We start from the raw sequence: 16,155 nt of genomic DNA on the forward strand, positions 1-16,155 counted from the left end.
TTGCTGTACCGGGTTGCCGCATCATTGGATTGAACTGCTACTCTTCACAATTAGCATAAACATATTTATTAGTTTTTTTTTTTACCAGACTTTACAACTAAATTAAAAAGAGACCAAGTTTTGAAATTGAAGATTAAATTTTTACTTTCAATTTAATTTGAATCGGTAAAATTGTCTAACTAAATATTAAAAAGAGACCAAGTTTTGTATTTGAAGATTAAATTTTCACTTTAAATTTGATTTGAATCAGTATAATTGTCTAACTAAATATTTAAAAAACTTTAAAAAAATTTCAAGGCAGAAAAATAATACTATAAAATTTATGCAATATTATACGTCATAGATGCAAATTTTATTGCTATTTAATTTTGGACTATTAATAGATATACATCAATAAAAATTATATTAGGTTACATTACACATACTTTCATCTCAACCAAAAAAAAAAATCTAAGCAAGCTATACTTTTCAAAGCTGATAATAATAAAGTGAAGGTTTTTAGAATTTTTTTTTAAAAATAAGAAAGGAGCCAGTTTTAAAGGGATAGAGTATCCTAAAAAGGAAAAATAAAAACATCTTATCGTCTTCGTCCCGCTGCTGCGGCCTGCGGCCCTGTAACTTGCTCGGCATCCAAATAATGGGCGAAGATATTCATGGAGCAAATTCTACACAAATTTAACTCTTTTCAATTGAAAATGGCGCTCACTGGTACTAAACTCTCAGAATTTCCTCTCAAGACATCACTCCCACTCACATATCGCTCCTCCGCTCACAGCTGCGCTTCCTTCTGTCATTCCAAATTATCATTTCGCATTCTCAGGCCTTCCTCCTCCCTCCGAACTACAGAGCACAGTGGCGGAAGCTATTCTTCGTCTCGAGACGCACGTGACCCCAAACACTCCCCAAAATCAAAGTCCCCAGCTGCCCCATGGATCACCAAATGGCCCTCATCTAAGCCTCCAACCGAATTACCGAACCGAAAAGACAACAGAAAAGTTGCTGAACTTAATGCTGAAGAGACGGTTGATCAAGTTGAGACTCGCTTTTTTGACAAGGATAAAGGGCAGAATGCGATTGAGAGAATCGTTCTTCGACTGCGGAATTTAGGAATAGGATCAGATGAGGAGGAGGAGGAAGAGCAAATGGCAGCCGGAGGCAGGGATGAATTGCCACTCACTGGAGAGGAGAGACTGAGTGACTTGTTGAGGCGAGAGTGGGTTCGACCAGATGCTATATTGGCTGAGGATCAACATGATGAGACGGTCTTGCCGTGGGAGAGAGGTGAGGAGAAGGATACAGCAGAAGACGGAGAGGGGGGGCTGAAGAAAAGGAGGATAAAGGCACCAACTTTGGCGGAGCTAACTCTTGAGGACGAGGAGCTGAGGCGACTGAGAAGAATAGGAATGAACATTAGAGAGAGAATCAGCGTGCCAAAAGCTGGGATTACGCAGGCTGTGCTGGAGAAGATTCATGAGAAGTGGAGGAAGGAGGAGTTAGTGAGGCTCAAGTTTCATGAGGTACTTGCTCGGGATATGAAGACGGCTCATGAGATTGTTGAGGTTTGTTGGTTTACTTGAACTTATTTCTTCAGTTGATATGAAATTATTAATACTTCGCCCTGCTCTACGTTTTCATCAGTTTAGTTAGCTGCATTGTAAATTTTCGTTCCAGTGACTTTGTGCGGTAGTCCACCTGTACAATAATTACCTTTGGTGTGTTGTAGAACGTATGAACTAACTTTTAATAGTATCGACCAGCGTCGAACGGGAGGATTAGTCATCTGGAGGTCTGGAAGTGTCATGATGGTGTATCGTGGTAGTCATTATGAGGGACCTACATCTAGGAGCCAACCTAATGGAAGGGATGTTGAAGACCTTTTTGTGCCAAATATTTCCACAGGCAATCTGTCACCAACAAAGGACAGCAATGCAACATCGTCCGAGGAAAAGAGTGAGCCAGTTGTGAGGAATCATAAACAAGCGGAAAACATGACAGAGGAGGAAGCAGAATATAACGGCCTGCTTGATGGTTTAGGTCCTCGTTTTGTTGAATGGTGGGGCACAGGAATACTTCCCGTTGATGCTGATTTACTACCTCCTACAGTTCCTGGTTATAAAACACCCTTTAGGCTTCTTCCTACTGGAATGCGTTCTCGACTAACCAATGCAGAGATGACCAATTTAAGGAAAGTTGCCAAATCACTTCCTTGTCATTTTGCCTTAGGTAAGTCTCATCTCCTGCATTATCTTGTTTCGTTTATTTCTCTGTTCCTGATGCAAATCTATTGTTGTCCTTCTTAAAAGGGAGAAATAGAAATCATCAAGGTTTGGCATGTGCTATTCTTAAGCTTTGGGAAAAAAGCTTAGTTGCAAAGATTGCTGTCAAACGAGGTATACAGAATACCAACAATAAGCTGATGGCTGATGAGCTAAAGGTTTGTTCTATGCAATCTCCTGTTGAATCAAGCCAGAGGCATTGCATTTTGGGCAAAGTACAAAGTGTTGACTTGATGTGCATTATAGGAAAAATGTGTCAATGCAGCAACTTAAAACGATTCAATTGTTGTTCCATTAATCTTGTTGACTGGAAAATGATCAAAGGAAAGAAAAAGGCTGCTGTGATTTGAAAAATTAATCTGTCTTCTCCATGTTCCAATCACCACATACGCCAGCAAAATGGATCATCATTTTTGTAATTTTGATGATGAACCACTATTATATCGAAGATATTGCTACTCACTATATAATGATATCATCTTCATAATGTGACACAAACAATTTTGTTTACGTGAACCAATGGGGCGCCTTTTCTGTGTATGCATGATATACTAAGAACGGAAAAGAATCATTAGTTCTAATATAAGAAAGATGTTTTTTCCCCTTTCGTGGTCCAGAAATTAACAGGAGGTACTCTGCTGCTAAGGAATAAATATTACATAGTAATGTATCGGGGGAAGGACTTTGTTCCAACAAGTGTTGCTGCCGTTTTGGCTGAAAGAGCAGAATTAGCAAAACAGGTACAAGATGTTGAAGAGAAAATGCGTTCTGAAGCTGTTGATACAACTCCTTCAACATCAACAGCACAAGCAGGATCATTGGCTGAGTTTTACGAAGCTCAGGCACGCTGGGGAAGGGAAATATCTACTGAAGAACGTGAGAAGATGATGGAAGAAGCCGCAAAAGCCAAGAGTGTTAGGCTTGTCAAACAAATTGAACATAAACTAAATATTGTACGTATCTATCTGAACATCGAGATTAACATATGTCTAATTACTTATTACAGTGTTTGTTTATGTATCTGAACTTTGAAGATTGAGGTTAACATAAGAAATTTTTTATGATTTCTTAGGACCTATTGCCTTGATTAATCGGTTTAGGTGTGAACTTGATTTTTGTACATAAATCTTTTAAAATTTTGCAATATAGTGATCACTTGATTGATGCAGATGTAGCATTATTTTGTGTCTTTTGCACGAGTTTTTATTTGCTCTCTTGATATATATATCCACCACTCTAAATGTTTGAACAGGCTCAGGTGAAAAAGGTTAGAGCAGAAAGGCTGTTAGCTAAGATTGAAGCATCCATGGTTCCAGCTGGTCCTGATTATGACCAGGAAACAATCACAGATGAAGAGTGTGTGATGTTTCGCCGGGTTGGTCTAAGAATGAAACCGTACTTGCCACTTGGTGGGTAATTTTAGCCAGATGAAAGTTGCTATATCGCATCAATTCAGTACTAACATTCTATTACAAACATCTCCAGGTATACGTGGTGTCTTTGATGGTGTCATTGAGAATATGCACTTGCATTGGAAGCATCGAGAACTTGTAAAATTGATTACCAAACAAAAGACCCTTGCTTTTGTTGAAGACACAGCTAGGTTGCTGGAATATGAAAGTGGTGGAATACTTGTAGCAATAGAAAGAGTTCCCAAAGGATATGCCATTATCTACTATCGTGGAAAGAATTATAGGCGGCCGATCAGTTTGAGGCCTAGAAACCTCCTAACAAAAGCAAAGGCATTGAAACGTTCTGTAGCCATGCAACGCCATGAGGTTTCAGCTTTTTTACTTTCAAATATTGTTCTACTTATCTCTTTGATATCTGTGATGTCAGATTTGATTATTTTTTATCTGCGCAGGCTCTGAGTCAGCATATAACTGAACTGGAGAAAACTATAGGGCAAATGAAAAAAGAACTTGTGAGTTATCAACTTCTCATAACTTATGTCATTGCATGGACTCTAAATGAAATAATTGATTGCATTTACCCTTAACCATTTGAAAAGAATGTGAAACTCCCCATCTTAAGTGTCTTTCGTTTTGCATATTTCTTTCTGGGTGTCATGTAAAATAAGTTAAATCAAACACCCCTGCGTGAAAACCTTTTTGCCTCCAATATTGAGACTCGTTTTTCACATCCAGAGGTTGTGAAGGTTAATTAAAATGCCTTTATTTCTTAATGTCTATATTGTCAACCTCCCTTGCCCTGCCCCCGAAAAAAAATAAAAAGGAACATTGACATTTAAATCTTTCTTGAATCTCTATCTATCCATGTAAATGTGATGGTGATGTAAATTATTGGGATTGCGTAGCTCATCATCTTGGCTTTTTTTTTTTTTTTTGGGTAAGGTCTCTGTATAAATTAGTATTAATTTTATCTTTTCACTATTAGGGCATGTCTCAAGATCAGCTTGAAGATAGTTGGGGTATAGAGGATCATAATCAAATGAACCCTATCTCAGAATTTAGCCAAGTAAGATACCTCTCATGCCTTCTCGGGTTATCAATTAATTCATCCATCTGTTTTCATTTTTTTCCTTAATGGTATCACCAGCATATACAACCTGCTCAGACTAGCTAGTAGTTCAGTTTTCCATGGTATTCTTTGGTGGTAAGTTCTGGTAGCTGATAGAAAAGTGCCTATTGTTGAGTATGAGAGGAGGAGGTGGAGGGATGGGTGGAGGCATGATGAAAGAAATAACTATTTATTATGATTACGGTCAATTCTGCTAAATTGTATTTTTGGCTAACGATTTTGTTAAATTATTATTTCCAGAGTGATGATGAAGATTCTGATGGCTATAATGATGTTGATTATGATGATGAGGAAGACAATGATTGGGAAGATGATGAAAATTCTGATTCTTGAAGCTTTTAAGGCGATATGCATACCTATGAAGAAAGGTTATTGTGCATCGATTGAAGCTTCCCTAGTGGCATCTCTTGTCTACTGCAACCAACTAGGTATAGGCACTTCTATATGATCATTTGATTTGTAGGTCAGTAACAAATATTTTCTTATGCTGCAATTTAGGAGAGATTGGCCCACTTAGCTCTGTTAATTACGTATTACTGATGCCACACTTGAGCTTCTTCTTCGTCTTCTTTTTTTTTTTTTTTTTTTTTGGGAGTGAAAATGGGGGCTAAGTCCAATTTAGAGGGTCACAAGGGTAGGTACAAGGTCCAATGGAATCTTCAGTTACAGAAGCTCCCACACTTCCAGTAGCGTCATCAAAGTAAAGAATACAGTATTGGCCCCAGTCAAACGAGCTGAAGCACCTGTAGTTCTGTTCTCTCCCCTAGGGGTATGGGTAACCCTAACTTGCCAACTTTCCATACAGAAGCGAACAGCATAGACTATGTTGTTGAGGCTTTAACGAGTATTGAAGTGCGATACTAACATCTCAATGATAGCCATCCCGTCAGTTTAAACTTTAAACCTCTATCATCTTGTGGAATCATCCCGTCAGTTTAAACTTTAAACCTCCGTCATCATGTGGAATCCCATGTTCTGTGCAAGGTTTAAACCTCCAGGTACGCCAAAGGCCTCTGCCTCCGTAATTGAGCCAGGTTCCCAGATTGCAGGTAAATCTTCCAAGCCACAGTCTTTGGTCATCAGTCATCAAGGATTACTCATCCATAACCCGCTCAGGGATCCATCACTGTTAGCCTTAACCCAACGTGCCACGGGTTTCTTGGAGATAATTAACTGATTTCGTACCTTCTGGTCGAGTCTTCTGCGGTTGCCACATGAGCAAATAAGAAGCAATCTTTGATCCTCAATATAGCTGATATAGTGCCCTGTGGTCTAGCGAAATTCTTGTTAAAGATGCTGAATTTTGCCATTTCTAGAACTGATAAAACCGGCTGTTCGCATTTTTGACTTATTGTTAAGCAGGTTTTTAAGATCAACCGGTCCAGTTAAAAAAAAAAAAAAAAACAGTAAAAAAATTCTTCCGGGAGATGAGCCTTCTTTTCCTTTTAAAATCTGTAGTACTTCTGGCAATTATGATCCAGTGTTTTTTATGCAGTCAGATTGTGTTATCTATATCAATCATTTTTCCTATGTGTAGGGAAATTGGGAGGCGGATTTACAGCAATGAACTGATCATCCCCGGTTTGCACATCGCTGTGACCTAAGCAAAATTCCATCATCGTCATATGCGGGTCCCCGGATATTCCATATCCAATGGCGCTCGATCTTCTGCGGCTCTCTCTTTTTAGCTTTGAGTATGCTGGTTGGCTTATGAGTAACTGTAGACTATAAATGTAAAAGTAAAATCTCTGGTCAATGGTAAGAGTTCACACCGCTGTAAGGAAATCCAATAAATGATGTTTCCTTGTGTTCTTTGTTTTATTCAATCGAATGGTTTTGGCCCTAAATGTGCTTCGATTAAGATTGTAATGGTAATGGAATACGTTCCATTAAAGAGTTAAATTTGGTAGCCGCAAATGTGTAAACTGTCCATCTCTCCAAAATGAAATACCAGGAGGGGAAAGGGGGGAAGACGCGGAGAGAAGTAGCGAGGGAGGAAAGAGATGAAGAAGAAACTGACTATATATTTAATTTCTAAAATTGATTCGCAATTTCAGAATTGGAAAGCTGGACCGGAATTTCGGAGAATAAAGCTGAGCCGGGAAGCTGAATGATGAAGCAAAGCACGACGTCTAAGATTATGCTGAACCGGAAAAATAAAGGAAAGCAGGCCGAAAATGAAAATAAAAGATGATCAAGAATTTCTAAAAGAGTGTTTGGATGAAAACTAAATCATAGTTTTAAAAGTACTTTTACGGTTTACGAAGTAAATATGTAAAGGAGTTTGTCTCATTTTGCGTACTTTTGAGAAGCATTTTTCGGGATTGCCAAACACCTCCTAAGTTACCTTGTTCCTATGTTTGGCATGAGGTAATCCATTCTAAGCCAATAGCCACCGACCCCTATCTCGTTCCTCTCCCACCTTCCAAATTTCGGATCAATGCCCCATTTCACTAAAACATGGCAAGACGACACTAAAATTTTCTTGTTTGGCTTGAGAGGATGGTTGAAGTGCGCATCTACTTATAACTGGTGTATTCTCCCCTGGGAACAACTTAATTTGGAATGGTTTTCAGTTTATCTATTTCCTTGGATCTGCTCCCCTTGTAATGTTCGTTAACCGATTCCATTTACCGTTTAACTTGCCATTTTCCTTTCAGCACAGCTCTGGGAAAAAAGCAGTTCGATATCCACAATTATTACGCAACATTGTTGGATTTAACTGTTACCCAGTATACATAGTGATTAATTATATTAGGTAGAACGCAAGCGAAGGAACAAAACTCTAAATCATAATTTCACATGACCGTACGTGCGTGTTGCATGACTGGAAGAGGAGAAAAAGAGATCACATATTCAGTGAGATCCAACAGAAGGCTTGCATTTATTGTACAGACAGGTTAAGTGATATTTTTCTTGAGATTTTTTTCAAAGTCGTCACTGAAACATATAAAAGCATCTGAATGAGGGAGGAGATTTTACTCCCTAACAGTGGACTACCGCATGTACCCTATTTTCGCTGGAACTATACGTACAACAACTGGGGCTGAGTCATTTAAGTGGACATTAACAAGGAGGGAGGTTTACGTACACATTAATGTTAGCTTCATCCTTTAAGCAATTAGGCACCTTAAAATTTCACCAAATGGAGTCCAGATTGAACGGTTGCTCCTGCTGATGCTGCTGTTGCTGCGGCATCTCCAAAACCTTTGACGAGGAAGAAGCATCGAGTGTGAAATTTGGAGGGAGATGATCAGTCCCCATTAGTTGATGATGAGAAACTCCGTGAGGCGGCATGTAAGAAGCAATTTCTCTTTGTTGACAAGTGCGAAGCTGTAGTGCCTTGAGAAGCAAGGAATTCACAGAAAGGTTTGGATTGAGCAAGCCAGAAGGCCAGGGGAGGGATGGAAGAGATGCGGGAGGCCAGTTCATGGTTAAGTTCATATTGGTATTGACATCATCGGAGGACATGGTGGTGAAGGCAGTTGATGAATTTGGAGCGATGGTGTTTAAATTTGGGAGGTCAACGTCAGGGAAGTCATTGAGCAAAGAGGTATTATCAGGAGGAGAGTCCAGAGATAGTTGTGAGGATGACGTCTGTTGTATTTTCTTTGCCGCTGAGCTTTTCTGGAACACCCTGCACACCACCCATTCTTCCTACGAACACCACAAACAAATTAATTCATCAGTCGAACAAAACATACTTAGCTTATTATTATATATCCTATCATCCTCAAGTAATTATATATTCATGCATAGAACATAAGCAATAGTCAAGTTTATACACTACAAAAGTTCCTCATACTTGAGAATAGTAAGTGACTTACATTTTGAATTAATGCGGTAGATATAAATAGTTGGCACGTTATCCTATATACTAAAATTTAGGGGGGGAAAATAAACCAGATGGTGATTGATATGAATAATTGAATATAGTTAACAATCCCTCATAATTAAATCGTATCTGATACATTAACCTTTACGTATGTATTCATATAATCCAAATTAATATTAAATGATGTAAAATTAATTGTATGACTCCGATGTATCTATTATGAAAAGCTATAATCCAACAATAAATTTTGTAAAAAAAAATGCACATATCTTATAAAACGTCGTCTTGCAATAATCTAAGATTGATTATACACACACACACACACCAAGGGGATCCCACCCAATAGCCAAGGCTTTGATCACTTAAGGCTGATGGTAGTCCATGATCCACACACACGTATATACAAACTCCAGTTTGAAAGACCTTGATCAGCTATAAAATAAAATCCAGCTAGACATATCTTATCCCAAAAGCTATATTCTCTTTGCGTGTGTGTGTGTCTGTGTCTTCGCGTTTAATTTAGAAAAGACTGAAGTATAATTAAAAAATTATTGGGGTGCATTTCCGCGGTATTATTCAATGTAAACCAGGCGACCAAATTGATATGACTGGAATGTGAGATAGCGATGTATATCATATAGTATGAATACAGCGAAGATGAAGGGGAGAAAACAAGCACAGGAGAGAATGTGAGAAAGTAGATATAGTAGTATACATATATATATGTAGAGAGAGAGAGAGAGAGGAAATTAAATAAGGAATGAATTAAGAATGATGGAGATGGATAGATAGAAACCTTGGAAGCCCTAAAGGAGTGCTTATTGTGGAGGCGGTATTCATGCATAACCCAATTGCTTTTCTCACCCCTGGGAGCTCTACCCTTGTAGAACACCAGTGTCTTCTTCATCCCAACCAGCGCCCCTTCCCTCATTATCTCTTTGTCTTTGCCTGTTGTTTTCCAGTACCCTGATTCCGTCGCCCTGTTCGTTCTCAGCCCCGTCGGGTACTTCCTATCTCTCACGCTGAAGAAATACCATTCCTTCTCTCCCATCGATGCTTTTCCTGTTTCATATATAATATCCATATGAAGCGGATCTGGGATGATGAGTAATTATGATAAAAAGGCATCTAAAACTACATATATGTATACCTGGAAGATCCCAAGGTTCATTCTTGTTGAGATCAACAACTGCTATGGCTTTGGATGTGAAGCCTGTATCACACACCTTCCTTGTCAGATAGTATGTGATGAGCTCTTCATCTGTCGGATGGAATCTGAACCCAGGAGGTAGGCTTTCCTCCATTACGCAAGGCGGAGAGAAAATGGAGCAACTGTGAGTAAGATCAATAAATTGTGCTACTTTATGGTTTTATAACGCATCCTTCAACGCGAAAGCATTCGTGGATATTCCGCTTATATTGTACAGCTAACCCTTTGACAAAGATGATATCTATTCATGAAAACATCGCATTCATCTTCTCTTACTCGTTCCAAGTAACTATATATAATAGCCTCAATAATTCACTGTTGTAATTATGGGGTGGATTTCCAAAGTTGCCATTAGGGTTTTGAGATATTTACCAAGGACAAGATAGAAAACCAGCGACCTTGACTTCCTATATCTAATGCTGTGTTATACTGGGTCGCAATCAATATTGATTGGGACGTGAATATCATGATTAAATTTCTTTTTTTATATTAGGAAGGCTAAGGTGGGGGGAATTATTTATTGTTGTGCACGAGCGAGTTGAGTCTGTGTTTAACACTAAGTTGCCAATTTTCTTTGGTCCTGTCCAACCACCTTCACCCATTTCTAACAACCAAAACCTCTACGATAACCTCACGCCAGTCCAATCAATGGGAACATGAACTGTCTACTCTTTTATTCGTTGTTCATGGTCAACACCCACCGTCATCTCTCTCTCTCTCTCTCTCTCACAATTTTGAACTAAACATATATATGTTTACCATGCTCGGCAGTTATATATATCAATCTTATTAGTTAAACGCGCAAGATTATCTTCACACATGTACGTATACATCAGTAAATTTCCTGGTTAATTATATAAGTTTAACACACTCACAGATATACGTGAAAGTAGATAAATTGAATGTGTCAGTAAAAGACGCGGAAGACTAAAATGTCGGTTGACGCTGGCTGGCGGATGGAATTGAAATGTGTCCATGACTGATAGTTATTGAATTTTGATGGTCTAGTTAATATAATATTTCTGGGTTGTAACGGCGACGCCTACGAATAACATTACTACGAGTGGTTAAAATGGTGACCAACCCCCAAGACTGTATGTATGTGAGGTAAGCATGTGTGTTGGACCTTTTCTTGTTCGTTCATTCTGCCTATCCTCTTCTTAAGCGTCGCAAAATGTCAATCCTAACAAGAACTTTTTGTGCACACCTGTGTATCCATATATCTTCTTCATGTTTCCTGCTCATTAGGGTTTCTAGAAGGCGCGTCTTCATGAGTCTCTCTCCCTCCACACTGGCCATCAGAGCTAACTCCAACAACACCTTAATTAAATTTATAGCCATTTTAGCCAAATTAAATAGGGCTATTAAATAACACCGTAAAGTTCAATCAGTTAAGTATCATCCGTAGTCATGAAGTCGGCTGTCTTATTCATCCCTCCGTCTAGCTCTTGTTTTCCTGAAATAGCGGCTCGTCTCATATATGTGTCTCCTCCTCCTTCTCCCACCTACAAGTTTGTTTCTCTATCTTATTACACCAGAACCTTTTTCCTATGACACTCTAATCCAACTTCTGCAACTTTTCCTCTAATCTAGCGTTTTTCTTAAATCGAAACTGTTCGATCTCCTGAGTCTTCATATAAAAATATACTCATCGATTTTCAAGTAAATTATTATAAAATTGATGGTGAGTATATTGATTCTATTGTACAATTAATGCTTAGACTAATCTCTAAGCAAAAACATATCTTTAAGTAAGCAGAGAGAACTAACATTATTTTTATATTCCTAGTTTTTAGGGGCATCTGAGAGAGAATTTTTGTATTAGAAAGTAAAATATAGATTTATCATTTAATATATTATTATTGATGTTGACCATGTTTATATGAGATAATACAAATACCATTCAATGCGAATAAAGTTGAAATCACAAGAATTTGTTTAATATTTAAAAGAGAGGTAAACAAGTAATAATTTAGGGTCTGCCTTGGTCTGTGTGGAAGGGAGCGAAATGGGAGAGGACGACTGTTATAGAAGGGGAATCGTATAATAAGGGGACAGAAGGGACCAGAGTATTCAGAGGGGATTGAGAGAGGTAACCCATACATGAAACATTTCTTGGGTTCGGAGCACAATCAATATTGATTTGGTTTGACCCCATGTGGCTCCATTCTATTCCTTTAACAATCAAATTACTAATTGCTAGTTGTGACTACATTAGTAGATTAAACAAAACTGGGTTATGTACTATTTTTATAATAAGACATTAGGTTAAAGATGGTGTTTTTTTTAAAATATCTTTGCTAATCAAGTATATAAGATACTATAACTCATATATACAATTAACATAGAGGTGCATGATAAAAAAGAAATATACAATAATAAGGAGAAAACTGTAGATTAGAATCTTATATTTAGATAAAAAAATAAAAGTTACAAGCAAGTTTTATATAAAAAAATAGGATGATAAATAATACATTTTCTTTCCATTAATTTGAGCGGAAGAAGGTCATCGCATTTCCAATCCATCACTGGGGAGGGGAGGGGAATCATGAGGCGGAAGATGGATGTACATAATTATGAGATGTGAGCCCATAGACAAGATAGATCAACGGAGGTATGCAAGACTACGCGTTTCCAGGATCCGATCCCCAGGACACAAGACACTGGGCTATCAGTATTGGCCCCGTGGCTCAATTGTAGTCAATAAGGATGGACTGGTAAGTCGTTTGAGAGGCCCAGGGCCCACCAATGAAATAGACTCTATACATGGGATGAAGATGTTACCGGGTTTGGTCCAAAAAATAAAAAAGGGACGGTATTGCCGGGCCGGGTTGAAGGAGGAAGTGAAAATATGAAGGGAGGGGGAGCGCGTGGGAGCGAGTGGGGATAGGGTGCGTAAAATAGGGAGCGGGGAGGGAGGAGGTTGAGTAATAATTGCGCTGCCGTATTTGAAGAGTGCAAAGGGGAGAGAGGAGGGAATGGCAGTGGGGGTGTGTTTTTTTACCCGGAATTGATGTTGACGACGTGGGCCCCACCCAACGCCCATGTTCAAAAGTTGCATGCATCCACTCCACTCCCTCTCCTCCTCCTCCTGACATCCTCCCCCCCCTTCTCCTTTCTTTTGTTCCCTTCCTCTTGTGCCTCCTGCTCCCGCACTGCGTTTTTAATTTAGGGCCCTCTCCCTCCCACCCTTTTGCAGTGTATATTCTCTGCTCCCCTCCGTAAATCTCATCCTCACTGGACCCTTCCTTCCTGTGCATCTGACTTTGGTATTTGACCCCTTCATTACGCAGCTTTGACTTTTGTATTCATCCACTCATCCATGCCCGTGTACGCTTACAGCACAGCATTCCCTGGACCATCCTCTAAATCCCGACAAATATGCCACCTCCCCCCCCCCTCCTACCTTATAATTATTGCCAGATTTCCACCCCCTACTACGTATCTACAGACGTACGTGTGTGTGCCTGACTGCCATTCCCAAGTGCGCCTCTTTATTTTGACCCTTCGCCCGCCAGCTCCTCCCTCACACATTTTCTTGTACAATGATGTTATCATATCATATATATATATATATATATATATATCGGCCTCCTCAGGGTGTTTTGTGGTATACTCTTACTCATCATCATGCACCATACTGGGGGACGCTCGCCCAAGCACGGATAACAGGGAGTTCTCAACTTCTCTTGCCCCTATATCTCATGGTTAAAACACCACTCTTTAATGACAATCAGACAACCAAAACTATCAGAATATGATACATTATTAAAACTGCGGGCCCAGCCGTGACTTATAGGAACTTGGTTTGACCATCTTAACTTGCGAGACTGCCATGTTATCGCAGCCTTCAACACATCCGCTGCTTGCCAAATCCTTAATTTATTCACCCTCTCGGTTACCTAAATTCTTTGTCCTCCCTCCTCACACAATTTTGCGCCGTGCCTGCCTGCGCTTGCTCCTTTTTAAATCTGTTCCCTCTCTTTCGGGGTGCCGTTCCCCTTCCCCCACACTACTACAACGAATACATCTCTCGTCACCTTCAAAGCAACGTCGTGTTTTTAAATTTGATCATTGCTACATCTGACACGTATTTCTCCCCAAACCCGTTCTATGCATTAAATTTAAAGCCCATTGATCATTATATTCTCCCACTTGCGATGCCCATTCATCCCATCACATGCCTCATCATTCTCAAAATCAGTCACCACTACTTCTTTCTTTTACTTACTGTCTGTTACTACCACTTTACAAGCTTCGTCTTTGAGGATGGCCCCACGGAAACAACTCTCTGCTTTACTCACCTGTTCAGCCATGGCGCCCTCTATTAATGTAAGCATAGCTCGGTTTTATTTTCCATAGCTTATTTTTCGGTCAAAATTTTGACGTCCGCTTTGATGTATATATTCCCTCTCATCTTTAATACAAGATCTTATTAATTTTTTTTTATATTAAATATAATATTTCAATCTATTTTTTCTTTTATATTTATATTTGTAATTTTTTTAAGTAATCATTCTAATAATGATAGTTCTAGTCAATACACTTGATTAGTAGATATATTTAAGAAAGACAACATTATTTCTCACAAATAACTAATTTAACTTATTTTCTTATCTTTTCTTTTCAAATTAGTCAATTAAATCTTATATTTAAGACCGGAGATAGTATTACTGTACAAATAGTACATTATATACCGGGCCAGCCACACAGCGAGGCAGAGGCCGGCGCCATCGATTTCATCATTTACTTTATTGATTTACCCCAGGGTTGGTGGGCCCATATGGCCGGGCAGCACGGTCTCAGCTCCTCACGGTCCGCTCGGAGCTAACAATGGGGCCCGGCCATGTCACTATCAAAAGAGGCCCATTAAGAAAGCCCACTTCCCTCTCCTCCAATTTATAAGTCCCTGCATTTTCACCCTTGCCTCCTGCACGCCATGTCAAGAAAGCAAAAGCTCTTCGCGGTGCCTCCTAAACGCCGAGTGCAGAGGGTCTCAAGCATGAGAGCGAAGGACGGATTTCATGAAGGTATAACTAATCCAAGCTCCAGAAAGAATCTCATACCCTCTGTCACAGTCTCTTTTTACTTTTCTTATAATTAAATTGTGTAATTGTATGGATCTGCGATTCATTTTGAAACAAGTGTATATTTTATTAGGCTTTTTGCCATGAGACTTGACCAGTAGTTTATATGCTACTCCTCCTGTTCTAAATACACGACCCATTTTATAATACAAATTGCACTACAAAATAGGTCTTATATTTAGGACCGGAAGAGTGTATGAGATGGTTTATCTTTCTGCATTCTTTAACAGTGCTGTGGATATGATTAATACTATGCGTGTGTGTGTATGCTTGGGTGGCCTAAGAGAAAAGCATGATGGGTGCATGTTATGCAGGTGGGTACAAGTGCAGAATAATGAGAAAGTGGCAAGCTTTAAGAATCGGGAAGCGTATCCAAAAGGAAGCAGGCAACAGTGACAGTGGTGGCTGTGAAACAGGAATATATATGTTTGCTGCATCTTCATTATTCTAAACATGGGCGCTATCCTACCTGAGCTTTCTCTTCTTGATGTGATTTCTACTACGTGCATGTTCTTCTTGACCTTGTAAGACCTTTTCTTGACCTTGTAAGACCCAGTCCTCTCTCCCCTCCATCTGCGCTTGCTGCTCCCGAGGACCCTATCTCACAATCTGATGATATGGAGTTCCATCTCTGCCTCCCCCCCTCGCCCCTCAATTCTCCTTCTCCTTCTCTGTCTATCCCTCCTGAGCTGTACTTACTTACCTATATATGAGCCTAGCCAGCTACTCCTCCACCGTAAGCATGGGCATGCCACGCCCAGGCGTTCCTTTCTTTCCGTTGTTTCTCTTGCAAATCTGCGGGCCTGGCTAGCTACAGAGTTCAAGTAAGAGCAGAGATGAAAAAATGAAGGCCTGCAGCTTGACTGAAACTAGAAATACTGATGGATATATGATGATGATATTGGAAGGGGTGTTTGGATTGCATAGGGAGTTCAAATAAGGACCATTTGTGTGAATGTGAATATCAAGGCAGTGAATTTTGGCATTGTATGAGAATAGAGAGATGAGAGTGCAGAATATTGAAGAGATCTTTCTTTGCAGGCACGCAGGCAGGCTGCCTTCAGTTTGATTTCCTTGTCTGTATTATGTGTATTTGTGTTGGGCGGTCGAGACAGTGAGTGCGCAATGCAACATCCATCCATCCATCCATCACACTTATTCTTCTCTTTACTTCTCAGTCTCAGGCTCTCAGCACCTTTGGGTCTC

At 39.5% G+C, this 16,155-nt stretch overlaps 2 protein-coding genes and 1 long non-coding RNA gene across 4 annotated transcripts; 2 read left to right on the forward strand and 1 right to left on the reverse strand.

Annotated features, from left to right (window-relative positions):
* The first annotated feature begins 607 nt into the window (after positions 1-607).
* Positions 608-6,734, forward strand: LOC114742941 (CRM-domain containing factor CFM3, chloroplastic/mitochondrial). Of its 2 annotated transcripts, none has more exons than XM_028931173.1 (10): positions 608-1,559; positions 1,758-2,223; positions 2,304-2,434; positions 2,894-3,229; positions 3,529-3,685; positions 3,762-4,054; positions 4,141-4,200; positions 4,674-4,754; positions 5,058-5,245; positions 6,355-6,734. In XM_028931173.1, exons 1-9 carry the CDS (start codon positions 654-656, stop codon positions 5,148-5,150), a joined length of 2,523 nt encoding a protein of 840 aa, XP_028787006.1. In that variant the 5' UTR covers positions 608-653; the 3' UTR covers positions 5,151-5,245; positions 6,355-6,734. The 2 variants fall into 2 exon arrangements, with proteins under 2 accessions (XP_028787006.1, XP_028787005.1); XM_028931172.1 differs by having other exon boundaries at positions 609-1,559; positions 5,058-5,280.
* Positions 6,735-7,677: 943 nt separating this feature from the next.
* Positions 7,678-10,113, reverse strand: LOC114742952 (NAC domain-containing protein 100). Its single transcript, XM_028931183.1, has 3 exons — positions 9,803-10,113; positions 9,449-9,714; positions 7,678-8,474 (listed from the first exon to the last, which is right to left on the reverse strand). Exons 1-3 carry the CDS (start codon positions 9,954-9,956, stop codon positions 7,956-7,958), a joined length of 939 nt encoding a protein of 312 aa, XP_028787016.1. The 5' UTR covers positions 9,957-10,113; the 3' UTR covers positions 7,678-7,955.
* A 4,701-nt stretch (positions 10,114-14,814) lies between these two features.
* Positions 14,815-16,101, forward strand: LOC114742802 (uncharacterized). Its single transcript, XR_003739901.1, has 2 exons — positions 14,815-14,892; positions 15,264-16,101. It is a non-coding gene; the product is annotated as an uncharacterized LOC114742802 (long non-coding RNA).
* The last annotated feature ends 54 nt before the right edge of the window (positions 16,102-16,155 follow it).

Source organism: Neltuma alba, unplaced genomic scaffold (assembly GCF_004799145.2).
Source record: "Neltuma alba isolate B1F8T4 unplaced genomic scaffold, ASM479914v2 tig00003893_pilon, whole genome shotgun sequence".
Lineage (NCBI taxonomy): Eukaryota > Viridiplantae > Streptophyta > Magnoliopsida > Fabales > Fabaceae > Neltuma > Neltuma alba.

What these genes read in the sequence shown, in the direction of transcription:
- LOC114742941 (XM_028931173.1), top strand. Translation starts at nt 654, where the DNA reads ATGGAGCAAATTCTACACAAATTTAACTCTTTTCAATTGAAAATGGCG. An exon ending in TTGAACATAAACTAAATATT is followed by an intron (nt 3,230 to 3,528) that starts GTACGTATCTAT and finishes ATGTTTGAACAG; the next exon opens with GCTCAGGTGAAAAAGGTTAG. An exon ending in GGCAAATGAAAAAAGAACTT is followed by an intron (nt 4,201 to 4,673) that starts GTGAGTTATCAA and finishes TTTCACTATTAG; the next exon opens with GGCATGTCTCAAGATCAGCT.
- LOC114742952 (XM_028931183.1), bottom strand. Translation starts at nt 9,956, where the DNA reads ATGGAGGAAAGCCTACCTCCTGGGTTCAGATTCCATCCGACAGATGAA. An exon ending in TGAACCTTGGGATCTTCCAG is followed by an intron (nt 9,715 to 9,802) that starts GTATACATATAT and finishes TATATGAAACAG; the next exon opens with GAAAAGCATCGATGGGAGAG. An exon ending in ACTCCTTTAGGGCTTCCAAG is followed by an intron (nt 8,475 to 9,448) that starts GTTTCTATCTAT and finishes TGGTGTTCGTAG; the next exon opens with GAAGAATGGGTGGTGTGCAG.